Source organism: Bubalus kerabau, chromosome 22 (assembly GCF_029407905.1).
Source record: "Bubalus kerabau isolate K-KA32 ecotype Philippines breed swamp buffalo chromosome 22, PCC_UOA_SB_1v2, whole genome shotgun sequence".
NCBI lineage: Eukaryota > Metazoa > Chordata > Mammalia > Artiodactyla > Bovidae > Bubalus > Bubalus kerabau.
In genome coordinates this window covers 54,061,967-54,089,055 of record NC_073645.1, presented here as the reverse complement: position 1 = coordinate 54,089,055, position 27,089 = coordinate 54,061,967, and the positions used below count along the sequence as shown (strand labels likewise).

Here is a 27,089-nt window from a genome sequence, read left to right as displayed (position 1 = left end):
GCCAGCCCCACTTGCGGGCAGGAGGCCTCAGAAGTCCTGGGTACAGATAAGGTCTCTGTGCAGAGGCAGGAAGCCCAGCCCCTACCCTGTGGCTTGTTTCCTGAGCAGGTGGGGGTGTGGAGCTTAGGTGGCTCCTGGGGAGGCAGTTCCTGTGAGAGAGACAGAGAAAGGGGCTCCACACGGGCGGGTGAGGCTGCGTGTGGGCGGGGCTGCTGTGGGCGTGGCCCAAGAAACAGGCAGGGCAAGAGGTCTTGCACAGGGGGTGACGTGAAGCCGGGGTGTCGGTGAGAGGGTCTGACTCGGCTTGGGGCGCAGGGCCCTGGGAAGTGGAGGTTAGGGAACCCTCGACCATGAGCCAAGAGGCTGTCCACAGATGCCTGGGTTCCCAAGAAGAGAAGCTCCAACCACACGCCAAGGTCTTCAACAGACCGAACGACATCCCAGGCGCTCTGCAGCCTGAGATACTGTAAGATACTGCATGCTCACCAGGGCTCCGGGAGACACCCGACCTTGACTCAGGAGAGGGGGTGGTGCCAGGTCCCAGAGGCTTGAGAGCAAGCCCTGAACATGCGGGAGTGGGGAGCGGCTCACAAGACCGGAGCCACACCCCCACGGAGGTTCCGGGGGCCTCCATGCAGGCAGAGCCACTGGGTCAGCAGACAGGGGCCCATCGGGCAGGGCAGCCCAGCCCAGAGCCCACAGCTGCTCCTCTGCGGCCCGCCCAACAGGAAAAGAGGTGTCAGACTAAAAGGCACGCCACCCACACCCATACCCACACCATCAGGGCTGGCCACACTCTCAGTCACTTAAATTACCCCCTGAATAGGTCAGTTTTAACATCCTCAGAAGGAGGCGCAGTAAGGCCCTGGCCCACGGCAAGGGAAAACCAGCCTCACAGGCTGACATCCCCCTCCCCAATCTGCCCACCCCAGGCTTCGCTCCTGGGCCCTGCCCACCTCTGAGGGTTAGCCAGCTGTCCCTGTCGCCTGTGGGGCCCCTCCTCTGATCCAGCAGACACCGATGTGCCGCGGTGCCAATGCCCACTTGTGGGGTCCCAGCACCTCCCCTCACCTCCCCCGGGCAAACGGTCCTAGCTCCAGCTCCTCTTCCTGCCTCACAGGAGTCTCTGTGTACCTCGTGTGACCCCTGCAGTGGGCCCCGGGGGTGCAGGTGACCGTGATACTAGCAGGGGGCCCCCGCTCCAGCCCCTCTGGGGGGCAGCATGGAGCTCGCCCAGGACAGCAGGTCTCCTGGGCTGTGGCCTGGGCCCTTCCTGCAGCCCCAGGTCTGGCCAATGCTGGGCAGGGGCTCCAGTCTGAGGTCCCTCTGCTGTACCAAGCAGCTGCTGGGTGAAGACAGTGTCCACTGGTCCACACACCCTACGCCCGTCACACCAGCTCTGGCCCCAGGAGGAGAGCGGGGAAGACAGGTTTCCTTCTGAGCTCTGCTTCCAGCCGCCGCGGCTGACAGAGTGGATCACAGGGGCGGAGGGCCCCTGGGCAGAGGCCTGGCCTCCCCGGGGGAGCTGCGGCCGTGTGGTGTCGAGCACTAGCCCCTGGGAGGAGGGCGGGGGGGCCCAGCCCTGTCCCCCCCACCTCCTCCTCCTCGTCTCATGTGAGAAGAAGGCAGGCAGTGGGGACCGAGCTCAGCCTCCCACTTAAGACTCGGCTACCCTGCAGAAACACTTGTGCCCGGGGAGGGAGTGGTGTGGGCTCCCGGGCACCTTCCCTTGGCCACTCTCCCCATGCAGAGAGGACCGGGGTCCCTGAGCTCCCCAAAAGGCCCAGCTTCTGCTCCTGTGATGTGGGGACCCTGAGGAGGCACCTGTTTCTGCCTTGGGCATCGCCTGCCATTTCTGACTGGAGGGGTCTCTTTACTGCGAAGGGGCTCTCTGCCGCCAGGCTCACCCTTCCACCTCCTCAGAGCTCTGTCCTGGTAGGGATGCACCCGGATGGTCGTGGGGAACCGGACCACCCTGGGGTTGGGGGGGGACATCCGCAGACCGGGCACCCAGAGCTGGGTCCAGCTGAGAACAGGCCCGGCCTGTGGGAGCCCTGGCCGCCCCCACGCAACCTGACCTGACCTCACAGCCCCTCTGAACCCCCCTGAGCGCCCAGGACCAGGCAGGGAGCCTCGCTGGCCGGGTCCCCGCCCCAGAGATCTTCAGGCCCCCCGACAGGTGAGCGGGGCCCTGGCAGGGCTGGAGCGAGCCCGGCTCCACCCCGGGGCCCTGCCATCTCGGTGCAGTCTCGGCATGGCCGAGAGCACAGCAGCACACACCTGTGCCCACAGCGACCTGGGCTGCCGGCAGCCCGGCTGTGCCCCGGCCGTGCTGGCGTGAGGGGGGCATGTCTGTGGCTTGGGGGCACCACGTGCCACAGGCACATCTGGGTAGGCGGCGTGGGGCAGAGCACACCTGTCTGTGAGTCCTCGTCTGCCTGGAGGCGTGGGGTCCGCGTGAACAGTGCTCTGCTGGGGTCTGTGGGCTGGGTGTGCAGGGAGTGGGCGCCTGCGAGTGAATCTGAGTCTGGGGGCCTGTGGGCTCAGCGATCGTGTCAGGTGTGGGGAGCGCTGTGTTCACGGTGAACCCCATGCAGGACAGCGACTGCGCAGTGTGTGTGTGGCATGCTGTGCACTTCTGTGACATGTCGTGTGTGTGATGTGCTGTGTCTGTGTGACGTGTTGTGTCTGTGTGATGTGTGTGTGACGTGTTGTGCGTCTCTGTGATGTGTCGTGTGTGTGATGTGCTGTGTCTGTGTGATGTGTTTTGTGTCTGTGTGATGTTGTGTGTGACGTGTCATGCATCTCTGTGCTGTGTCTCTGTGTGACGTGTCGTGTGTCTGTGTGATGTGTCGGGTGGCGAGCACCGGGGCTCCCCCTCCCACGCCCCTGGGAAGCAGCCTTTTGCTCCATCTTTCAGAGAAACAGGGGTTGGGTGAAGACAGACTTTGTTTCAAGCCCTGCAGCCAGTCAGCGGCCGATCTGAGCAGACGTGGCTGTCAGACCACCGGGGGCCACCGCGGGAAGTGGGACCTGGGGCAGTCTGCCCAGGCCCAGTCACACAGGCCCAGCACCGCCCCCGTGGTCTAGCCAGGCGCCCTCTCCACCTGCAGTCACTGCCCCCGTGGGCCTCAAGGCACCCCAGGGTCGGTCGTGAGTGCGGGTCCTCAGAGCTTACCCCCGTGAGCGGGGGCCATGCCACGACCCCGTGGGGCAGCTGAGTGGCCGGAGGCGAGGGGACAGCAGGTGAATGGAGGAGGGCAAGGTCTGACCCTGAGCCGACAGTCCTGGAGCCACACCCAGGGGACCGGGGCTCCACTGGCCCCTGAAGTCTATGCAGGATGAAAACTGGGAGCTCCTGCCGCCTGGAGCACCCGGATACGGGGCAGAGATGAGAGGCTGGGGCTTCTGTTCCCCAGACACGCTCTCCACAGGTGACCAGCCTGCCACCAACAGGGTGTGAGTCCAGCACCAAGCCTGGGCCCACTTGGGGCCACGTTCTGAGGCTCTTTCAGTGGACACAAAGCTAAACCCAGCCACATTGCCAATGAGCTGGGTGGTCTGTAAATGGGTTTTGGAGGCCTGGAAGCTCACAGGGACATCCACAGGGCCCAGGACAGAGGAACAGGCTAACATGGGGCGGGGGGTTTGGGGTAGGGCAGCAGGAGAAAAGAGACCCCGCTGCCCAGTGAGGTGGGGTCGGGGCTAACTCCGGCCTGAGATTCCAGCCCCTCCAAGCCCGTGAGAACGATTTCCTGTAACAGGGAGGAAGCCACCGTGAGCCCTGGCAGCCCCTTGACTGTCCCCCTGGGGTGGAGGGGCGGAGACCCACACAGAATGGTCCCGCCCCAGAGCACGCCGGCAGGGCCAGGCTCAGACAGAAGTGAAGTCAGGTGGCTGAGGGCTGGACCCTGAAGGCCACGGAGGGAACTCAGGCTGGGGTCACAGCTCACGCGTCCAGAGCTACGAGGGGACCCAGGGTGGGGGGACTTGGTCCCTGGGTGCTGCTAACCCCCAGGAGCCTGCTTCTCCTCAGGCACATGCCCCTTCCTGAGGCCTGCCAAGCGTCGAGGTTACACCGCGGGTAAGCTTGGTGGGGCTGTCACCGCAGACACAGGGTGCCCTCACCCGGGGAGACAGCGAGCCTGGCTCCAGGCCTGGCCCCTCCCGACTGCCCCACTCACTTGCCCACTGTCCCCGACCGCAGGCCCTGGACCGTGGCCCCCCATCCATCTCCCCAAAGCCGGCCGGCAGGTCCCCAGGTCGGCCTCTGAGGTGTCCTGTAGGCGACCCGCTGCCCCTCCCCACAATAACCACGTCTGTCTGCCTGTGGCCAGGCAGGCTGGCAGCCCCAGAGCAGACATCTGCCCAGTGCCCACCAAGCACCTGGCAGGAAACTCGTGCTGCCGTGGACCAGGTGTGGCCAGCAGTGGGGATGTGGACAGTCAGGACCCCTCCTCACGGGGAGCTGGGCACCACACTGGAGGCGCGACGCCTAATCCGCCACCTCTGCCCCCAGGCAGGGCCATGAAGGCCCCGTCTGCGGGGGCCAACCGCTCGGAGGTGACCGAGTTCATCCTGGTGGGTTTCCCGGGCTCACTGGGGCTCCACGCGTGCCTGCTGGCGCTGTTCCTGCTGGCCTACCTGCTGACTGTCACCGAGAACCTGCTCATCATCGCCGTGGTCCGCGCCAGCCCCGCGCTGCACAAGCCCATGTACGTCTTCCTCAGCAACCTGTCTTTCCTGGAGGTGTGGTACGTCTCCGTCACAGTGCCCAAGATGCTGGTCAGCCTGGTGGTCCCCGGGTCCCGCCGCATCTCCTTTGCGGGCTGCATGGCTCAGCTGTACTTCTTCCTGGTGCTGGCCTGCACCGAGTGCACCCTCCTGGGTGTCATGGCCTACGACCGTTACGTGGCCATCTGCAGCCCCCTGCGCTACCCGGCCATCATGAGCCCCGGCCTCTGCAGCCTCCTGGCCGCCGGCTCCTGGCTCTCGGGCTTCACCATCTCTGTGGGGAAGGTCTTCTTCATCGTGCGGCTGGGCTACTGCAGCCCCAACATCATGAACCACTTCTTCTGCGACGTGTCGCCCCTGCTGAACCTGGCGTGCTCCGACGTGGCCCTGGCCGAGCTGGTGGACTTCCTCCTGGCGCTGCTCATCCTGCTTGGGCCCCTGCTGCTCACCGTCTCCTCCTACACGGCCATCATCGGCGCCGTGCTGCGTGTCCCCTCCGCCGCCGGCCGGCACAAGGCCTTCTCCACCTGCGCCGCACACCTGGCCGTGGTGGTCATCTTCTACTCCGCCTCCCTCTTCATCTACGCCCGGCCTCGTGCCATCTACTCCTTTGACCTCCACTAGGTGGTGTCCGTGGTCTACACGGTGCTCACGCCCCTGCTCAACCCCATCATCTACTGTTTGCGGAACCGGGAGGTCAAGGAGGCCCTGCACAAGGTGGTGCAGAGGGCAGCCCAGGCCCGGGGCGCCACCTCCTAGGCACGCTCCCCACACGCCCCGGGACCCCTCTCAGACAGGCAGGACCGCCTGCTGCGCTGGGAGGCAGTGCTGGGCGGCCCACGGCTCTGCGAGGGAGGTGCTCTGCAGCATCTACAGGGAGAGATGAGGGGAACAGAGCGCCAGCACGGGGGTGGGGGGCCACGTCCATGCTTTGCCCCTTCAGCCAGCACTGTGGGTAGAGCCCACCAAGGGGCCTCGCCCTGGGAGAGCTGGCGCTGACCACCCCATCGCTGCGCCAGGTCCAGGCTCCGAAAGTCCGGCCGCTCAGCTATCATGGCAGCCACTATGATGGAACAGATGTCCCCGAGAGGTGCCTAACGTCAGAAATTATGGGTACGTCCCTCTTTCAAAATGGGTGTACTTTCAAATCAAATTTCTGTAAAGTGATCATTTTAAAAGGCAGAGTGAAAATACTGGGTCACTGATTTGTCATCTAACTAATAAAGCGAGTATTGCACGCCAGCCTGTTGCCGGGTGCTGCGAGGCGCTGCTGAGACTGGGGGGTCAGGGAGTCGCGCCTGGCTGACACAGTGCAGCAGCACGTACAGTCGGTCAGGGCCACACAGCAGGGCCTCCAAGGTGCCAGGGCCCCAGGCCCCACCCTGAGCCAGCCAGCAGGGCGTGGAGGCTCCGGGGGAGAAGGCAGGGTCAGGCCCTGCAGAAGGGAGGCAGGCGGAGGCGGGAGGCGGGGGCGGTGGGGAGGGGGGAGGTCAGGCCCCAGGCCAAGCTGAGCTCACATCTGGAAACGCCCCCAGGAAGTGCAAGGCCTGGATCTGGGGCTCCAGACAGAAGGCGCCCGAATAAAGCCTCGGTGTCACCAGGATACAGCAGGAGCCGAACTCAGGACCGTGCCCAAGCGCAGGATGCAGACCTGGGAGGGAAGAGGCCAGACACCACCCTCACCCTCGGAGAAAGCCTGAAGCATGCAGGCGGCAACCTGGATGAGAGGACCAGGCGAGACGAGGCGTTTTCCACTGGATTTATCACAGCGGGTCAGACACCAGCTGGGGAGAGCAGAGTGTGGGGCTTGGGGAAGGGGCACAGAGGGACAGCAGACCCACTCAGCGCGGGAGGAGCACGGGGAAAGGTGGGCGGCCAAGGCTGGGAAGGAGGGCGCCTCCCGGTCAGCAGCCTCAGCCCTCAGTCGGCCCTTTTTTTTTTGAAATTTATTTATTTATTTTAGTTGGAGGCTAATCACTTTACAACACTGTCATGGCTCTTGCCATACACTGACATGAATCAGCCAGGGGTGCACATGTGTCCCCACCATGAACCCCCCACCTCCCTCCCATCCCATCCCTCAGGGTCGTCCCAGTGCACCGGCCCTGAGCGCCCTGCCTCATGCATCGAACCTGGGCTGGCGATCTGTGTCACACATGGTGATACACATGTTTCAGTGCTCTCTCTCAAATCATCCCACTCTCGCCTTCTCCCAGAGTCCAAAAGTCTGTTCTTTACCTCTGTGTCTCTTTTGCTCTCACACATAGGGTCATCATTACCATCTTTCTAAATTCCATATACATGTGTTAATATACTGTATTGGTGTTTTTCTTTCCAACTTACTTCACTCTGTATAATAGGTTCCAGTTTCATCCACCTGATTAGAACTGATTCAAATGCGTCCTTTTTAATAGCTGAGCAATGTTCCATTGTGTATATGTAGCATAGCTTTCTTATCCATTCATCTGCCAGTGGACGTCCAGGTTGCTTCCATGTCCTGGCTATTATAAACAGTCCTCAGCTGCCTCTTGTTGAGGCCACGACACTGCACAGTTCTGAGCCCCAAGACCCTGGTGGGGCGCTCCCTCCCAGACTCTGCAGAGCTGTGGGAGCACCTCCCAGGCCTCCTTGTGTGGGCCCCTCGGCTCCAGGCCACACGCTGGGCCCTGGCCGCTGCCCAGGACCGTTCTCACCCACTCCCAGAGGAGGGTCCTCTAGGTTCAGGCCCACCGCCGCCCTCAATGCCCTCAGTCCATGCGGTGCAGCTGCTGGCCCCTCCTCCTCCAGGGACAGAGCCAGCCCCCCACCCCTCGGCCCAGCCCCGGCGCCCTCTTCTGCTCCTTCCACACCACCAGCCTGCGGGCTCTGCGACCGCCCTCCTGCACTTCCTCCCACGGGGACCCCTGCAGGCCTGCCCCGGCCCCCGCCCCTCCCCACCATCCTCCTCAAAGCCCCATTACCCATCAGACAAAGTCCCAAAGCCGTACCAGGACCCCAATATCCAGCACTCACCAGCCTCCCAGCCTGGTCCCCTGGGGCACCCCGCCTCTCCCCCAACTTCTTTCTTACAGACCAGCAGGACTTGCACACAGAGGCCCCTCAAACCGCCCCAGCTCACAGGGGTGTCCACACGTGTGCGTCCACCCACCACGGTCGTTTGTTCCAAACACTGCCCCCCCCAACTGAAGGGCAAAGGAAGGCACCCTGAGGGGTCCACTGTGGGCAGGGCGGCGGACCTTGGGCAGCAGGGCGGGGGGAGGAGGCGGGGAACCGGCTGAGCCCGTGCCGCCCCACCCTCCGCCTCCGCTGACGCCCGTTCCTATTTCCTCGGACTCTAGAAACTTGTGTATTCCCAGTGGCTACGCCTTTCTTTCCACACCATAAAGACACAGCCACTGCAGCAAAGGAGGCCTGCGTGCCCGGCTCTCCCACTTGCTTGTCAGAGCAGCGGCCAGAAACCAGGGGGACTGCCCAATGCACCCCGCTCCACCAGGCAAGATACCCATCAGCGGTGGGGAGGCTAGCTGCCTCGGGCCAGCGCTGCGCCGCGATGCCCCCAACTCAGGCCGTGACCGCACCCCTCCCCAGCCCAGCAGACCGCGCCCCCTCCCCACCCCACCCTCAGGTCTCCTGTGTCCTTTCTTCCTCCCACGACCCCCAGTGGAGACCAGCCTCCAGGCAGAGTGGACTGGGCACCACGTGCTCTCAGCTTTCATTCCCCCTGGACAGTGGTAGAGGGACCCTCTCCACCAAGGGGACAACAGCAGCATTTCAGAAATGGGACAGAGTGTGCCGGCTAGGAGGAGCAGGGGCCAGAGAGAAGCCTCCCTGGGGAAGCAGGGGGCAATGTGTCCACCAGCTCCAGGCTCACATCTTGTTGTTCAGTCGCTCAGTCGTGTCCAACTCTTTGTGGCCCCACGGACCGCAGCACGCCAGGCTTCCCTGTCCTTAACCATCTCCCAGAGCTTGCTCAAACTCATGTCCATTGAGTCAGTGATGCCATCCAGCCATCTCATCCTCTGTCGTCCCCTTTTTTCCCGCCTTCAATCTTTCCCAGCATCAGGGTCTTTTCCAATGAGTCAGTTCTTCGCATCAGGTGGCCAAAGAATTGGAGGTCAGCTTCAGCATCAGACCTCCCAATGAATAGTCAGGACTGACTTCCTTTAGGATGGACTGGTTGGATCTCTTTGCAGGCCAAGGGACTCTCAAGAATCCTCCAACACCAGAGTTCAAAAGCATCAATTTTTCAGAGCTCAGCCTTTTTTATGGTCCAACTCTCACATCCATACATGACTACTGGAAAACCATAGTTTGACCAAACAGACCTTTGTCTGCAAAATTATAGACTTTGTCTGCCTTTTAATACACTATCTAGGTTTGTCATAGCTTTTCTCCAAGGAGCAAGCGCCTTTTAATTTCATGGCTACAATCGCCATCCAGGGATTTTGGAGCCTAAGAAAATAAAGTCTATCACTGTTTCCATTGTTTTCCCATCTATCTGCCATTAAGTGATGGGACCAGATGCCATGATGTTAGTTTTTGAATGTTGAGCTTTAAGCAAACTTTTTCACTCTCCTCTTTCACCTTCATCAAGACATTCTTTAGTTCCTCTTTGCTTTCTGCCACAAGGGTGGTGTCATCTGCATATCTGAGGTTATTGATGTTTCTCTTGGCAATATTGATTCCAGCTGTGCTTCATCCAGCCCAGGCATTTCGCATGATATTCTCTGCATATGTTAATAAGCAGGGTGATTATATATAGCCTTGACATACTCCTTTCCCAATTTGGAACAAGTCTGTTCTTCCATGTCCTGTTCTGACTGTTGCTTCTTGACCTGCATACAGATTTCTCAGCAGGCAGGTAAGGTGGTCTGGTATTCCCATCCCTTTAAGAATTTTCCACAGTTTGTTACAATCCACACAGCTGAAGGGTTTAATGTAGCTCACTAGGGGCTGAAAATGGGGGGTTAGGGAAGGCGGCAAAGCCCAGTGTGACCCTTCAGAGCTCCAGAAACAGAGGCCCAGGGAAGACACATCCGGACATCTGAGGGAAAGAGGCCCCAGCTCTGGCCCTGGTCCCTCCAGACGGGAGCTTGGGCAGAACTTCTCTGAGGAACTATCCTACACATGCCCAGAACCAAGTACACTCATGTGGGGCGTGCCAGCCCAGAGACACTTCCTGAGCATGGATCGAGGACTTGGCCAGGAGATCTGATGTCTAAACAAGAGTACCAGAGCCTCAGGGGAGACCCAAGCTGGACAATCAAGCACTTCAAATCAGTGCTTTCCTGGAGGAAAACCAGATACGGGGAGTGAACCATGTTGTAATCTCAAAAGCACCAAAGGGACAAGGCTCAGTGAGGAACTGCCAGGCTGGGGGTCTCAGACCACTGGTGTCTGGCGGGGGAGCCCTGACTCAGCCCTCAGGCAACTGAGGCCCCACAGGCCCCACTGACACGGTGACCCTGCAAACCCACGACCTGCCTGGGAAGCGGCAGCACGCAGGGTGTGAGGGTGATGCCCACGACACCCAGCTCCCTGGAGCCCAGGACAATCAGAACATGAAGTGCAGACTCTGACCTTGGCAGGAGTAGACGACCAGCACCACCACGTGTCTGGAAGAAGTAAAAACCAACAAAAATCCCTCCTGGAGGAAGATAACATCAGAGTGAGCACCAAGCATTCCTTCAAATTTTGCTTCAATCATCAGCTGTAATTTGCTGTAATCATCAGCACAAAATCAAAGACGATAAGGCGCATGAAGAGGTGAAAGACCACAGGCAACAGCCAGCGCCACACTGAGGGGGCCTGAAACCAGCTGTTTATGAGACCCAGGCAGGCGCGGCAGGAGACGGAGCGGCCATGGGCGTGACCCGACGGACAGGAGAGGGTGCTTCAGGGACACAGATGGGGGCGCGCTCTTCCAGTGCACGAGGAACACGAGCAACGCAGCCCCGCACCCCGACTGCACGCGGCCCGCTCAGGGGAACGGAAGGCGACACGGCGTGCTCCCGAGCACGGCAGAAGTAAAACGAAACTAACAAAAGAGTGAGACGTCTGGGAGGTCTCCAGCTATTTGGAAACAGAACATTTCTAAATAACCCGTTAGTTAAACAAGAAATCAGAAGAGTAATAAGAAAATGTTTTTAAATCAATATAAAAACACAACATATCAAAAATTGTGGGATTCCCCTAAAGCAATACTTGAGAGAAATTCATAGCCTCAAACACGTATGTTAGGAAAGAAGAAAGGCCTTAAACCAATGAGATCAGCTCCATATGAAGAAACCAGAAATATAATAATAAACTAAGCACAAAATAAACAGAATAAAGGAAATGATAAAGATCAGAACAGAAATCAGTGAAATAAAACATGGGAGGGGAGGGAGACAGAAAGTCAATGAAACCAAAAGCTGCTTCTTTGAGGGCATCGATAAAATTGATGTATCTCTACTCAAGCTGATCAGGAAAAATAAGACACAAATTAAAAATATCAAGATTGAGAGTGGTGACATCACTACATACTCTTCAAAGTGTAAGAAAACATTATAAGCAACTTTGTGCCAATAACCCTAACAGCTTAGATTAAATAAACAGCTTGAAAAACACAAAGTACCAACGCACGAAGAAGAAACAGGGAACCTAAGTAGCCCTATATCAGCTAAATTTGCAAATAAAAACTTCTCCATACCCCCAAAAAACTTCAGGAGAGATGGCCTCACTGGTGAATTCCCCAAAGCACTTAAAGAAAAAATAATGCACAAAATTCTCCAGAAAATTGAAGAGAAGGGAATACTTCCCAGCTCATTCTATAAGGCCAATGTTACCTTGATTCAGAGGCAAAAGAGAGATTACCCAAAAAAAACAAAAGCTATGGGACATATTTCTCCTGAATATACACACAGCCTTTCTAAACAAATTTTAACCCATAGAATCCAACCATGTACATCAGGCCCAAGTGTGGTTGGTCTTAACATCTGAAAATCAATCAATGTGACTGATCACAGATCTTAAAATAACAAGAGACTTTAAAACATCAACAATATAACGACAGATTTTAAAAGACAAACCATATAATCATCTCAACAGATGCAGAAAGACGTGACAAAATTCATTCCTGAAAACCTTCATCCCTGGAAAAAACTCTCAGCAAACTACTGATGGCTTATGATGAACGTGATCGGTGCTGCCAGATTCATGGTTCCGAAGGAGAAGATTTAACTCCGGGACCAAAGACAGTCTCAGTCACTCAGAACTTTGTGTAGATTTTATTTTAAGTGGAAGTGACAGAAAGTGCTTCTGACACAGACCTCAGAAGGGGGCAGGAGAGTACCTGCCTCACTAGTCTAAGCGGGGTTTTGTATACTTCTCAACCAGCTGCTGAGAATAGATAAAAAAAGACCTCAAGGCCGTGAGCGTTTTGCCCAGACCCTTTCCCATAACGTACATCCTGGGACGACATCCGCACAAGGAGGAAGGTTAGCCCAGAGCTCACGGCTGTGGGCGTTCTACCGAGGCCTTCCTCCATAACACTCATCCAAAGTTCAAAACAGAGGCGTGTCCTTGAACCAGACATACTGGTGCCTGCAAGGCCTACATGTCTAAGGCAAAAGAATGAAATAGAAAGAATGTTTAGGGCCTCCTTAAAGGGGCCTTAGGCGTGGACTCCTTATCAACCTGCCTAAGTTAGCTCTCTGACCACCAACACAAGAACCCCTCCAGTCTGACAAGGCACACCTGCAGAGCACCCGCCGCAGCACCAAGAACGAGAGGGGGGTCTGCGCTCACTGCACCAGTCCACGCTACTGGGGGGTCTCGCCAGCCCAGCACTGTGGGAGAGAAGTTCAAGGAGTCCAGGCAGAAAAGGAACAAGCTGTTCACAGCTGACACATCCAGCAGAAGGGACAAGGTAATGGAATCCATAAAAAAGTAAGTAATAAGGTTGCAGATACAAGATCAATATTCAAAATCAACTCTATTTCTGTATACTAGTAACAAGCAATAGGAAACTGAAATATTTTTCAAATATTTCAAAATAGGTAAGTGTAAACCTTACCAAAGATGAGAGCCATGCACTGAAAACCACAAAATGATGTGGAGAAGATTAAAAGCCCATAGTAATGGAGATGTAAACCACATTGTCTCTCTGAAAGACTCAATATTGTTAAGATGACAATCCCCCTAAACTCATCTGTGGATTCAGTGTTATGTCAGCCAAAATCTAAGCAGGCTTCTCTAGACACTACCAAGCTGATTCTAAAATTTAAAGCAAAGGCCCTAGGATAGTCAAAACAACTTTGCAAAAGAGCAACAAAGTTGGAAAAATACAGCCAGATTTCAGATCTTATTATAAGGTCACAAAGAGCAAGACAGTGTGGTGTCAGCATCGAGACGGACTCGCAGGTCGTGGAACCGACCAGAAAGAGGGTGCGTGTGTGCGACCCTGGCTGTACCCACCAGGCTCCTCTGTGCATGGGATTCTCCAGGCAAGAATCCTGGAGCAGGGTGCCATTTCCTACTCCCAAGGATCTTCCTGACCCAGGCGGCAAGCCCACTACGTTGGCAGGTGGATTCTTTACCACTGCCCTACCTGGGGAGCCTGTCTGTTACAGGAGAGAGAGGCTAGAAACAGACAAATGATTTTTGGCAAAGACGCAAAGGAGAAAGAAGAGTCTTTACAATAAACATTGCTGGAAAAATTGGAAATCTGGATTCCTCAAATGGGCTTTGATTAATAACTCACACGATATAAAAATAAACTGAAAATAGATCATAGACTTAAACATAAAACCTGAAACTTCTAGAAAAAAAAACCTGAAGAAAAATCTTGTTTACTTTGGGTTAAGCAAAAATTTCTTTGCTAAAAAGTAAAACCAAAATCCATTAAAAAAAAAAATGTATCATTGGATTTCATCAAAATTAAAATCTGCTCTTCAAGAGGCACAGTTAAAAGCCAGCCTGACAGAGAAAACGGTTTACAACCTCAGACCCTTTACCTCAGCAACTTGTATCTGAAGCCCAAGAATAACACGAAGACCTCAGCCGTTTTAACGGGCAAACGGTCTGAACAGACTCCTTACGAAGAGCAGACAGGCAGACCAGAAGGTGCGGGGCAGACGGCGGCCCCGGCTCTTGGCGAAACTCGTCTCCGTTCGACCGTGGGGCTGAGGCCCGTCTCCCTCCCGGCTGCTCCAGGAGGCCCCCGACACGAGCCCCTCAGACGGCAGCAGGTTGGCCCAGAAAGCGCTTTTAAAAGAATCTTTATTCAAATCACAGAAGAAGGGACTGTAAGGTGAATTCTAACAAAAGTAAACCTTGTTTACTGATAATAATGAAACCAGTGTTACCAGGAAGAAATTCCATGTCAGTGCGAGGTGCAATGTTTTTCTTTAAAACGTTGTCTTTAAAGAGTGTTTCTTGTAATACTGGCAACTGAGCCCAGGTTTTACTTGTGACCGTGGAGCAACTCCTGAGAAACGCCGCACTGTGCGCTTCAGGTGGACAGGGGCTGTGTCTCCGCTCCCGTGTCAGCACCTAGCACGGCGTGCCTAGGACAGAGCCAGGAACACTCGCCCGGGAACGGGCCCGGGACCTGGCTCTGGGTGCGCGGGGCGCAGGGAGGTTTCTGCCCTCCCTCAGGAAGCGCGCGGTTTGGGAGCAGGGGCCAGCCCAGGCCACATCACCACCTCGTTCTCCCCTTCTTGAAAAGGCAGGTGCAATGTTGCTGACCACAAGCACGGTGTGTACGCGGGGCTCCAGCACTCACTCACTTGCTCAACAGAAACTTTACAGCCGTTGACACAGACGCCTCTTCCCTCCCCAGCTCCTGGCACCTCCATTCTGCTCTGCTGCTATGAGTTAGACTCCTGCTGACGCCTCATGTGAGTGCAACCAGGCACCATCTGTCCTCTCTGTCCAGCTTATTTCACTGAGCATGATGTCCTCCAGGTTCATCCATGTTGTCACATACAGCAGGATTTATTTCTTTTTTAAGGATGAATAATAGTCTGTTGTATGCACAGCAAAGAAAACCATCAAGTAAATGAAAAGACAACCTACAGAAATATTTTGTAAATGATAGCCACTGTGGAAAAGTATTGCATTTCCTCAAAAAATTAAAAATAAAACTACCATGTGATCCAGAAACTCCGCTCCTGAGTACATATCCAAAACAAAAACAGACACATGCACCCCAGTGTCCACAGCAGCACTCTTCACGGTAGCCAAGACACGGAGACAACCCAAAGGTCCACTGACTGGCGACTGGGTAAGGACAACGTGGTTCGTGTGTACAGCAGATACTGCTTGGCCACGAAGATGAAAGAGTGCCATCTGCAGCAACATGGATGGACCTGGGGACCATCACACTAAGTGAAATAAGTCACACAAAGACAGACAGGTATCACATGATATAACTTATATGTGGAGTCTAAAAAATGATACTAATGAATGTATTTATAAAACAGAAATAGCCCCACAGACATGGAAAATAAATGCATGGTTACTGGAGGGGAAGCAGGGCTCAGAGATAAGTGAAGTCTGGGGTAACATACACCCACTTCTATAAATAAACAAGGTGGGCCTGCTGTGTGGCAGGGAACCACATCTGATGTCTTGTGATAACCTGCAATGGGAAGCACCGGATAAAGAACGCGCACGCACACATACACACACACGTATAACTGTACACCTGAAGTGTGAATCAACTATACTTCAATTAAAAATTAACTAATTTTTAAAGAGGAAAAAACAACACGTGTCCACCCGTTGCGCTGCCCCGTCCCTCCCGGCTGCCTCCCCGTGGCGGGACCGCGTCCTCTCATTCCTGTGTGAGGAAGCGGTGGACAGAGGCTCACACCGGGCTCCGTGCTGTGCTTGGTGCAGCCACGAGCCTCCTCTGCAGAGGCACTACCCCTGCTTCATCCTGCCAAGACGTCAGCACGCCAAGCGCACGGTGCTGCGGGGCGGCCTGGTCACACCCACATCGGGACTGAGCACAGGGTCACGGGTGTCTGGGAGGGGGAGCAAGACCCCGCCCCAGCTCTGGCAACGGCGGTGTTGCCTCAGGTAGTCCTGCAAGCAGTGACTGCACCGGAGTAAGCCATCACCTGCTCACGGCAACACTATGGCTGCAGAGACACATCTGCTTTGAAGCGAGCTTGTTAGCCAAGCACATGCGTTTCAGATGGAGAGGCTGGGGGAGCATACTGAGGACATGGCTGGTCCACCATCTCCAAGGCGACCCTCAGACCAGGTCAATGCTGAACATCAGCAGGACCATCCCAGTGCCATCCTTTGGGCCACTGGGAATGAACAGAAAGCTGCGTTCTGCTCTCCTGAACCCAAGATCAAGGGAGGTCTCACTTACATTCTAATGGCAAACAAGCAAAAAGACAGACCCACTTCCTTAGTCATCAGTTCAGTCCAGTCGCGCAGTTGTGTCCGACTCTTCGTGCCCCCATGAATCGCAGCACGCCTGGCCTCCATGTCTATCACCAACTCCCGGAGTTCACTCAGACTCATGTCCATCAAGTCAGTGATGCCATCCAGCCATCTCATCCTCTGTCTTCCCCTTCTCCTCCTGCCCCCAATCCCTCCCAGCATCAGAGTCTTTTCCAATGAGTCAACTCTTCACATGAGGTGGCCAAAGTACTGGAGTTTCAGCTTTAGCATCATTCCTTCCAAAGAAATCCCAGGCCTGATCTCCTTCAGAATGGACTGGTCTCCTTGCAGTCCAAGGGGACTCTCAAGAGTGTTCTCCAACACCACAGTTCAAAAGCATCAATTCTTCGGCGGTCAGCCTTCTTCACAGTCCAACTCTCACATCCATACATGACCACAGGAAAAACCATAGCCTTGACTAGACGAACCTTTGTTGGCAAAGTAAAGTCTCTGCTTTTGAATATGCTATCTAGGTTGGTCATAACTTTCCTTCCAAGGAGTAAGCGTCTTTTAATTTCATGGCTGCAGTCACCATCTGCAGTGATTTTGGAGCCCCCCAAAAATAAAGTCTGACACTGTTTCCCCGTCTATTTCCCATGAAGTGATGGGACCAGATGCCATGATCTTCGTTTTCTGAATGTTGAGCTTTAAGCCAACTTTTTCACTCTCCACTTTCACTTTCATCAAGAGGCTTTTTAGTTCATCTTCACTTTCTGCCATAAGGGTGGTGTCATCTGCATATCTGAGGTTATTGATATTTCTCCTGGCAATCTTGATTCCAGCTTGTGCTTCTTCCAGCCCAGCGTTTCTCATGATGTACTCTGCATGTAAGTTAAATAAGCACAGTATGATACACAAACTCCACGATGGTCAAAATGAAGACAGACGATACTACGTGTCAGCGAGGATGCGGGACATGGCTGCACCCCTGAAGGGACTGGGAAGTGCAGCACTCACCAGGGAAGACGCTGATCTGTAAAGGCGGACACACACTGACCTGGGGCCCAGCAGCTTCACTCCTGCATACACACCCAACACAACTACTAACCCTAATCCCCAGAGACATTATTATCAGAGCAACATGCTTTATAATAACCTAAAGACAGAGACAACCTCAACGATGGAGTAGGTGAACCGTGGTCTGTGCGGTGGAGGACAACCAGCAGTGAGGACTAGCGAACAGCAGCCACACACACGTGACACCAAGCGAAAACGGCCAGGCACAAAAGACCACGTTCTGTGTGATCCCACTTATATAAAAATGAAAAAAAAAAGCAAAATGAATCTGCTAGGTGGTCGAGATTGTGGCTGCCCTTGGGGACCCCCAGGGGAAGGAGGCGCTGGGATCGGGGGCTCCAGCCTCATCAGGTTCTTGGTCCGGTGCATACAGGTGGAAGAAGGGTGACCTGCACACACCGAGGTCGGCTGGTCTTCCTCCCGGGTGTGCCCTGGGGCCACCAGCAGACCCGCCAGAAGGACTCCGCAGGGAGACTCCACGGGGACTAGGAGAGCAGGCGGCCGCCAAGGCCTGGACACTCTCCATGCCCCAGCCCCGTGGCCTGGGAAGTGGGAGGAGGAGACGGTCCAGGTCTCGCTCACCTTCCCCTCCCGAGGCCCTGCCTCCCCACAGACACCCCCCCGCTCTCAGGAGGGGCATCGCCTTCCTGGGAGCAATTGCTTGTTTGAAATTAATTGTCTCCTCCGAGCTGAACCCCAGAAGGATGCGATGTCATTGTTAATTGGGAAGGTCCTCAGCGTGACATCCTGGCATGTCGCCCGGGCCTAATGAGCCAGAACATCCCCCACCTGCTGACCCTGGGCCTTCACCTGCCTTCTTTTTAATGATGCCCCAGGGCAGGCAGCCCCTCAGTGCCCAGCTCCAAAAACTTCTCCCGTTATTCTGGACCAGAATGCTCATCAACTGTGAGTTGGGCACCAAGGGGATTCTGAAGGATTCCCCAGCTGCCTGAGGAACACGAAGTTTTCTCAGAAACAGAACTCAGAAGAAAGACATTCCCTCGGGTGCAGCAGGTCAGGGAAGAGGCAACTGATGAGCAGCCGCTGCAGACTCCGCTGCATAGGCTGCTGAGCTGGGCAGGGGACAGCCTGCCCTCAGCTCTTGGCCCTTGAGCAGGACACCTGCTGCCCAGAGAAGCCTGTGGGGACAGACACCCTGGACACACGTCTGTCTGCAGGAAGATGGGAAACAAGGCTTGAAAATCCAACACAGGCAAAAACCCAGACACCGTCAGGGCCTGCTGCCAGCAAGGAGCTGGCACCTCCCAGCCCAGCAGGTGTCCCCCAGCAGGTGTCTCCTGGCTCAGCAGATGTGTCCTGGCCAGCACCTACCTGGGAGAAAGCTGCAGCTGAGTTCCAGTGTGTGGGCTTGAAGCTGCTCATTCCAAGTCCCTCTGAGGGTGGGCACAGGAATTCCATGTCTGTATGTTTTTCCTGGGCCCTGGGGAAATTGCTGCAATTGTCCAGAAGTCTCGCACATCTCTCTCTCAACCTGGTGCAGGGACTCCCGTTCTCCTTCTCACAAAGCCCAGCCCCAGCACCTCACCACACCACTCTGCCTCAGCCATGTGAGCCACCGCCCCGGCCAGGCTGAGCAGAGGCAGAGCTGCTGCACGGAGCACCTCCTCTCTCAGCCCTGTCCAACCCCTCCCTGGGACCACGCCTCCCAAGCTGCTATAGCCTCACAGTCCCCGCCTCTGAGCATCAGGGGCCCAGGCCACTCATCCAAGGTCTCTTTCCTCCATACCCTTCTGTGGGGTCTCAGTCAGTCCCGTGGTTTTCTCTGTGACATTCTCCAATACCCCTGAAGACCAGAACCGTGTCCAGCTGCTCCATCACCATCTCCACTTGGGTTATTCGGACATCTGCTGACCTCATGGACCTGATGTGTCCATGTGTGTGCTCAGTCGTGTCTGACTCTTGTGACCCCATAGACCATAGCCCACCAGGCTCCTCTGTCCATGGGATTCTCTAGGCAAGAATACTGGAGTGGATAGCCATTTCCTTCTCCAGGGGATCTTCCTGACCCAGGAATCAAACCTGGGTCTCCTGCATTGCAGGCAGATTCTTTAGCGACTGAGCTATGAAGGCCTGGAACTCCTGAAATGCCCCAAACCTGCTCTATCCCTGGCTGTCTCCTCCTCTATAAATGGAGTCCATCCCTCTGGCTGCTCAGAATCCACATCACCCTTGGCTCCTCGTTCTGTCGCATATCCCACCGTCAGCCAGCAGCAGTCCCGGCGGGTCTACTTTCGGAACATTCAGCGCCCTGCGGCTTCTCCCCCGTCACCGCTGTCCTGCCCCATCACCATTGCTGGTTATTTGAATTTTCACTATGGCTGCCACCGTTCAAGTGTCTTCTCAGTGTAGCTGCCAGAGGGAGCCTTGCCAGCACAGACAGATCACATCACCCCTCCACTCGCTATGGAAGCCACCAAAGTCTCCCAGCCCACTCAGCACAGCTAAGGCCTCATCACAGCCTGCAAGATCCCACATAACCTGAGTCCCCTCTGACCTCATCTCCTCCTGCTGGACCCCTGAGTCACCTCGTTCCAGACAGAGGGGAGAGGGTAAGGCGTGGGAAATAAATAGAAAGAAGAGGAGGAGGGAATGAATGCCTGGGTGGATGGATGGACAGATGGATGAACAGTGGATGGTGGATGGATGGAGGGACAGTAGATGGATGGACAGATACATTAGTGGAAGGAAGGATGGATGGATGGGTGAATGGTGGTTGGGTGGACAGACAGAATAGTGGATGCATGAGTGGATGGAGGATAAAGAGTGGGCAGGTGGACAGGTGGATGCACGGGTGGGTGACTGGGCCCGTGGGGGGTGGACCACAGTGCTGAGTGTGGGACACGGATGAATGCCACTGACTCCTGCCCTCAAGAGACTCACAGTCTGGGGAAATTGACACTTGCCAGGAAGACCCTGTGTGTTGCTTCCCATCTCATAGGCAACTTAGGATAGAGTCAGGAGTCACCCAACACAGCTTAGGGGATGGAGGGCCCTATTTACAGTCTCAGAGATGACCCTCAGACCAGATGGTCCAAACAGAAGCCAAGGCCAGACCCAGCCACGTCCACAAAAGCCACAGAGCCCAAGTGAAGACCTGGGGCGCCGACCTGCACTCAGGGGAGAGTGTCAGGCAGGCGTGTCCAGCTCTCTGTGACCCCATGGACTGTAGCCTGGGGCGCCAACCTGCACTCAGGGGAGAGTGTCAGGCAAGCGTGTCCAGCTCTCTGTGACCCCATGGAGTGTAGCCTGCCAGGCTCCTCTGTCCACAGAATTCTCCAGACAAGAATACTGGAGTGGGTTGCTATTCCCTTCTGCAGGGGATCTTTCCAACCCAGGGATCAAACCCTGGTCTCCTGAATTGCAGGCAGATTCTTTACTGTCTAAGAAACCAGGGAAGCCCATTTTAGGACGAAGGTGTGCCTCAAAGGCCAGTGGAGCCCTTCAGTCACAGGCTATCCACTGGGGGGCAGTGGGCAGGCCATGAGCACAACTGACCCTGTGGCTCTGCGGGGGCTTCAGTTGCCCCAAGAATGGATGTGGGGCCCCTGGGAGCACAGGCTGGAGGAGGAAAGCCAAGAGCTGAGGTTTAAAAAAGAACGTGGTGTCAGTAGAAGAGGGAAGGATGCTCCCAAGAGTGGGGCCAGACTGCAGGCAGCTGCATCATGGTACGAGTGTGTCCTGATATGGCCAAGGTGATGAGATACTCGAGGTTCCACCATCCCCTAGACAGCAACCAGAGAGTGTCCCACCCTCCGCTCCTCACCCCACACCTGGGTGTCACCACCCTCAGGTCTCCTCCCCACCTTTGCAGCCGCCATCTCATCATGTCCCTGTCGCTTCTTACCTCAGTCTACAAGGCCAGCATCACCCTAACACCAAAATCAGACCAAGATGTCACAAGAGAGGAAAACTGTAGATCATAGCTGCAAAAATCATAAACAAAATATTAGCAAATCAAACCCAACAATGCCTTTTAAAAAATTATATACCACAACCAAGTGAAATGTATTCCAGGTTGGACATCTGAAAATCAACTAATGTAATCTATCATATAGAGTCTAAAGATGAAAAATCATCTGATTATACCACTAGATGGAAAAAAACAGCATTTGACAAAATCCAATAACCATTCAAATTTTTTTCTAAAAATGCTCAGCAAACTAGGAATGGAAGAGAACCTCCTCAACTTGATAAACAACATCTGCAAAAAAAAGTCATACTTGGCTGTGAAACCTAAATACCCTCCACCCTGAGACTGGAAAAAAGGCAAAAATGCGCCACCTCAGCAATTCTAGTCAGTATCACATGGGAAGTCCCAGCTAGTGTAATAAGACAAGAAAAGGAAATAAAAGTATATCAACTGAAAAGAAAAAAACAAAATTCTTTTGCAAATAAAATTTAGAAAAGCAATTTTAAAGATGTATGTAACTAATAATTACAGCAAGGTTGCAGGATACAAGGTTAATATACAATATTAATTGTTTTTATATATGCCTATATAACAGCAATAAGCAATCAGAATGCGAAACTAAAAACAATACTATTTACATAAACATGAAAAACTGAAATACTTAGGTATAAATCTAACATGATGTGTACAAGACTTATATGAGAGGAAACTAGAAAACTCTGATGAATAAAATCAAAGAGAATCTAAATAAATGCAGAGATAGTCTATGTTCATGGACAGAAAGACTCAAGTTGTTAAGATGCCAGTTCTTGTCAGTCTTATTTATAAATTCTGTGTAGTTCTAATCAGAACTCTAGCAAGTTAATTTGTAGATATCAACAAACTGATTCTCCAGTTTACATCAGCACAGTAAAGGCAGCGAAGCTGGAGGACTGACACTAGCCAACTTTGGGATTTATTATAAGGCTTCAGAACTCAAGACGCTGTGGACTACTGGTAAAGAGGAGACAAGCAGATCGATGGAACAGAAATACAGAGCCTAGAAGCAGACCCACATAAATGTAGCAACTGCTCTTTGATGCAGGGGCAAAGGAAATACAGTGAAGTAAAGATAGTCTCCTCAACAAACGGCCCTGGAACAACATGGAATCCACATGCAAAAAGAAAAAAAAAAGAAAGAATCTAGACAGTGGCCTTACACATTTCAACCAAAAAGTTAATTCAGAATACATCTCAGAACTAAATTTAAAATGCAAAACTATGAAACTTCCAGATGGTAACAAGAGAAAATCAAGGTGACCTTGGGTTTGGTGGTAACTTTCTAAGATACATCAAAAGCACAAGCCATGAAATAAAAAGTTGATACATCAAACATTATGAAAAATAAATATTTCTTCCCTGCAAAATACACAGCCAAGAGAGTGGAAAAGACAAGCTACAGGCTAGAAAATGTTTTCAAAAGATATCTGACAAAGGGCTTGTATCCAAAATATACAAACTTCAACAATAAGAAAACAACTCAGTTTTAAAATGTGCTAGAGATCTGAACGACACCCCACCAAAGATGTTATGTAGAAGGCAAATAAGCATGTGAAAAGATGCTTATTAAGGACTGTCGATTAAAGCAACCAGGAGATACAACTAAACACTCAATGTGAAAAGATGCTTATTAAGGGCTATCGATTAAAGCAACAAGGAGATACCACTAAACACTCAGCAGAATGTCTAAAATCCAAAACATTGCCCATGTGGTGTGACCACCACCCCACATGCAGCCAGGAGGGGCTGGGGAGGGAGGCAGTTCCCAGAGAGGCCAGCCCAGGGCCCCCCTCCCTGGTCCCCAGACCACACTCCCCGGGGAGGGGAATCTCTAAAGTGTCTCCCACTTCCAGACTTTGTGAGAGCAAAGACGTGGCTCTCAGCATGCCTTTAGGCTTTCAAATACCACCTAATTCCCAAACCTGAGAAGGCGCCTAGGATGGCGCCTCCAGGACACGCAGTCCTCCCCAGGGACTCGCGGCCCTTGGGACAAAAGAAGCCAAGGGCTGCACCTGGCCCCTCCCCTCCTCTGCCCAGGAACGGCCTCAGGGCCTGGGAGCGTCTGGAGGCTGGCTCAGATTGGGCCTTCATAGGCAACGACCTCTGCCTTCCGCCAGGCGGGAAGACAGGGGCAGCAGTCCACGTCCTGACCTGCACCAGGAGGGCCGGAGCCCACGGCCCTGAGCACAGAAATCCTCCACAACTGGCTGAGAATAAGGGCCAAAGGGCAGGGATGGGGCAGAGGGCAGGGCTGTGGGCTGGAGATGAGGAGGGCGGGAGCAGAACGGATCTCGCAGGGAAGGGTGCCAAGCTCACTTGGGGTGTTCCGAACTTACCCCATCAGCTTAACAAACATGGGAACCGATTCAGTCGCTCAGTCGTGTCCGACTCTTTGCGACCCCATGAATCGCAGCACACTTTAATTCATTATTTGTAAAATAACTTCACAAAGCACAAGGACTACAGAAGCATCATTACCCACAGATGACAGACAAATGTGTCCTTCTGCTCTGGCCTCCGGGGAAGGGGCCTCCAGGAACCGTGACTTCTCCTCTGCAGTGAGAGAGGTTCTTCAGCTGGGCAAACGCCGCCCACTCCTGCAGGGACCCTCCTGCTGTGGGCCTGGGTCACAGCAAGGAGAAGCCATCGGAGCCCTCCCCCCCACCGCCTGCACTTCCTTCTAGGGGGGAGACCAGATGGTGAACAAGTGAAGAGGGGCAGGGGCACCTATCGGCACCCTCAGGCTGAGGTGGGTGGCCAGGAGCAGTTTTAAGTGGGTGGGGGGTCTTCAATGAGCTCCAGAGGTCATGCTCCAGCCGAGGCTGAGGGGTCAGAAGACCCACCAGAAAGCCTAGGCCCGGTGCGCTCCAGCTGCGGGGGCTCCAGCACCCCCAGAGGCCCCCAAGCACACCAGCAGCACCAGGCAGGCGTGGGGTGCCCCACACAGTGGCCCTGGGCCCATGCCCATCCCTGAGGGACAGCTGTGCAGCCCTTGGCCCTGGGCAGCTCAGGGCTGGGGCTCCCTCACTCTCCAGCCAGCTGGCAGGAATGCAGCCCTCTCGGGGGCCCTGAGGCTGGAGGACCAGGGTGGACACTGGTGGAGGGCACCAGTGCATCATGTGTGTGTGAGTGTGTGTGTGTGTGTGAGTGTGTGTGTGAGTGTGTGTAAGTGTATGTGTGTGAGAGAGAGTGTGTGTGAGTGTGTGTGTGTGTGTGAGAGTGTGTGTGTGTGTGTAAGTGTGTGTGAGAGTTGTGTGTGTAAGTGTGTGTGTGAGAGAGTGTGTGTGTGAGAGTGTGTGTGTGTGTGAGAGAGTGTGTGTGTGAGAGTGTGTGTGTGTGAGTGTGTGTGTGTGTGTGAGTGTGTGTGTGTGTGAGAGAGTGTGTGTGAGTGTGTGTAAGTGTGTGTGTGAGAGTGTGTGTGTGTGTAAGTGTGTGTGAGAGAGTGTGTGTGTGTAAGTGTGTGAGAGAGAGAGAGTGTGTGTGTGAGTGTGAGTGTGTGTAAGTGTGTGTGTGAGTGTGTGTGTGTGAGAGAGTGTGTGTGTGTGAGAGAGAGTGTGTGTGAGTGTAAGTGTGTGTGTGAGAGAGAGAGTGTGTGTGTGTGAGTGTGTGTGTGAGAGAGAGTGTGTGTGTGAGTGTGTGTGTGTGTGTGAGAGAGAGAGTGTGTGTGTGTGAGAGTGTGTGTGTGTGTGTGCTGTCACTTCAGTCGTGTCCAACTCTGTGACCCCATGGGCTGCAGCCCACCAGGCTCCTCTGCCCATAGGATTTCCCAGGCACGAATACTGGAGTGGGTTGCCATTTTCTTCTGCAGGGGATCTTCCCAACCCAGGGATCTAACCCGCATCTCTTAACGTCTCCCACACTGCCAGCCAGGTCCTTTACCGCTAGAGCCTCCTGGGGAGCCCAGTCCATCACGCTGCCTGAATGAAAAGAAACAACAGCGTCCCTGTCAGGCCCTATTTTCAGCACTGGAGACACACCAACTCCTTTTGTACTCAAAGGGCTCCGTGGGATCACACTCTCACAATCCCCAGATAGCGGTGAAGACACAGAGGTTCAGAGTGGACACACGACCTGTATAAGTCACTCTGACAGACAGCTGCATCCAGACTGCCAGCTTCAGAGTCAGCTTTAATCCACGCATGCTCCCAGGATACATCCTTATGAGCTGCCAAGCCAGACCAGGCCCCTCACTGAGCCTCTGGGCCCCCGAGAATCTTGTGCGGCTTATCCACTCAGAGGCCTCACCAAGCCCCCTCCGTCTGAGGCCCGCAGGTTCCACCACCTGGCCCCCAGGAGGGTGTGAGACCTGGTGGTGCGCTCTGAGGCTCCCCAAAGTGAGGCACACCCACACACTGACCCAAACAGCCCCCACAGGCTGCCAGGCTTCCGCAGAGACTTGCACCCTGTTTCTCTGGGTTCTCCCCTTCCTGGACAACCTCCCCAGCCTCCACTGAGGGACAGCTCACCGGGTGCAGGCATTGGCAGCAGGGAGAAATCCAAAGTGCGAGACGGCCCTCTCCTTCCTGACAAGGGCCGTCAGCCCCAAGGCCCAGACCAAGCAGGGGCTCAAGCCCCAGAGGAGCTCCTGAGGCCGGGGTGGGCGCTGCCTCCCTGGCCTGCCCAAGGGCCCTACACACGGTGAGATCGGGGTGCCATTTCCAGGGCAGAGAGGCCCCAGGGCCTCATGTCCGCCGCACCGCCTTCCGCAGAGCATCCTTGACATCCTCGCTCCTCAAGGTGTAGATGAAGGGGTTCAGCACTGGGGTGACGATGGTGCTGAGCACGGTGACAGCCTTGGTCAGGTCCAGCGAGCTCTCCACCAAGGTCCTCACGTGCAGGAAGACAGTTGGGCCATACCAGATGAGGACCACCGCGAGGTGGGAGGAGCAGGTGGGGAAGGCTGGGCGCCGGCCCTGCAGCGAGGGCGTCCTGACGACGGCGACCACGATGTGGGCGTAGGAGACCAGCGTGATGACGCGCAGGGTGGTGACGTCATAGACCAGCGTGATGACACCCAGCGTGGTGACGTCGTAGGCCAGCGTGATGACGTGAGAGCCCAGGATGACGCAGAAGGCAGCACGATCCAGGGCGGGATGTCCCAGAAGTGGTTGACGACCCGTGAGCCACAGAAGAAGAGGCGGCCGATGAGGGCCGTGGGCACGATGATGGCCGAGAAGCCGCAGAGCCAGGAGCCCAGGGCCAGGCGGCCAGAGAGCCCGGGCGTCATGAAGCTGCCATAGCACAGCGGCAGGCAGATGGCTAGGTAGCGGTCGTAGGCCATGGCGGCCAGCAGGAAGTCCTCGGTGCAGCCCAGAGAGAAGACGAAGTGCATCTGCACAGCGCAGCCTGAGAAGGAGATGGCTCCGCTGCGTGAGGTAAAGACGGCCAGCGTCTTGGGCATGCAGGCCGTGGCGAGCCAGATCTCCAGGAAGGAGAGGTTGCAGAGGAAAAAGCACATGGGCGTCTGCAGGCGCCAGTGTACCCCGACCAGCGAGAGAATGGCCAGGTTCCCGGCCACCGTGAGCATGGACGTGAGCAGGAAGAGCCCCCACGTGCAGGCCCCGGGGCCCCGGGAAGCCCAGCAGGATGAACGGGCCCCCAGCAGACAGGTTCTGGCTGCGGCCCCAGGCCATGACACCAGGACACAGGCCCCGTGAGGCCAGCAAGAGGGACCACCAGCCAGAAGCCCTCCGGGGGGCTTTGGAGAAGAGGCCCCCTCCCCGCTCTCTGGCTCTACTCACGTTGCCCTCTAACCCCAGGGCCCCAGACCGGCCTGGGACAGGGGGCAGGAAGCACCGCTGCGGCAGAGCGGCCCAGAGCGCTGCGTGGACTCGGATCCGGCTGTCTGTCACCTGGAGGTCTTGTTCTAGACTCCCTGTCACCTGCTGGCCGGGGAGGATCCTTGGTCTGGATCCCTTCCTTGGGG

At 55.1% G+C, this 27,089-nt stretch overlaps 2 protein-coding genes across 2 annotated transcripts; one reads left to right on the top strand and one right to left on the bottom strand.

The window, feature by feature from the left end:
* Window positions 1-350: 350 nt before the first annotated feature.
* On the top strand, window positions 351-5,493 carry LOC129636739 (olfactory receptor 226-like). Its single transcript, XM_055560342.1, is given in 6 exon segments — window positions 351-466; window positions 2,111-2,179; window positions 2,248-2,337; window positions 3,304-3,434; window positions 4,037-4,084; window positions 4,520-5,493. Coding segments are annotated over 6 exon segments (1,428 nt in total).
* Window positions 5,494-25,845: 20,352 nt separating this feature from the next.
* LOC129636738 (olfactory receptor 287-like) lies at window positions 25,846-26,796 on the bottom strand. The gene is given in 3 exon segments (XM_055560340.1): window positions 25,846-26,177; window positions 26,234-26,709; window positions 26,711-26,796. Coding segments are annotated over 3 exon segments (894 nt in total).
* Window positions 26,797-27,089: the final 293 nt, after the last annotated feature.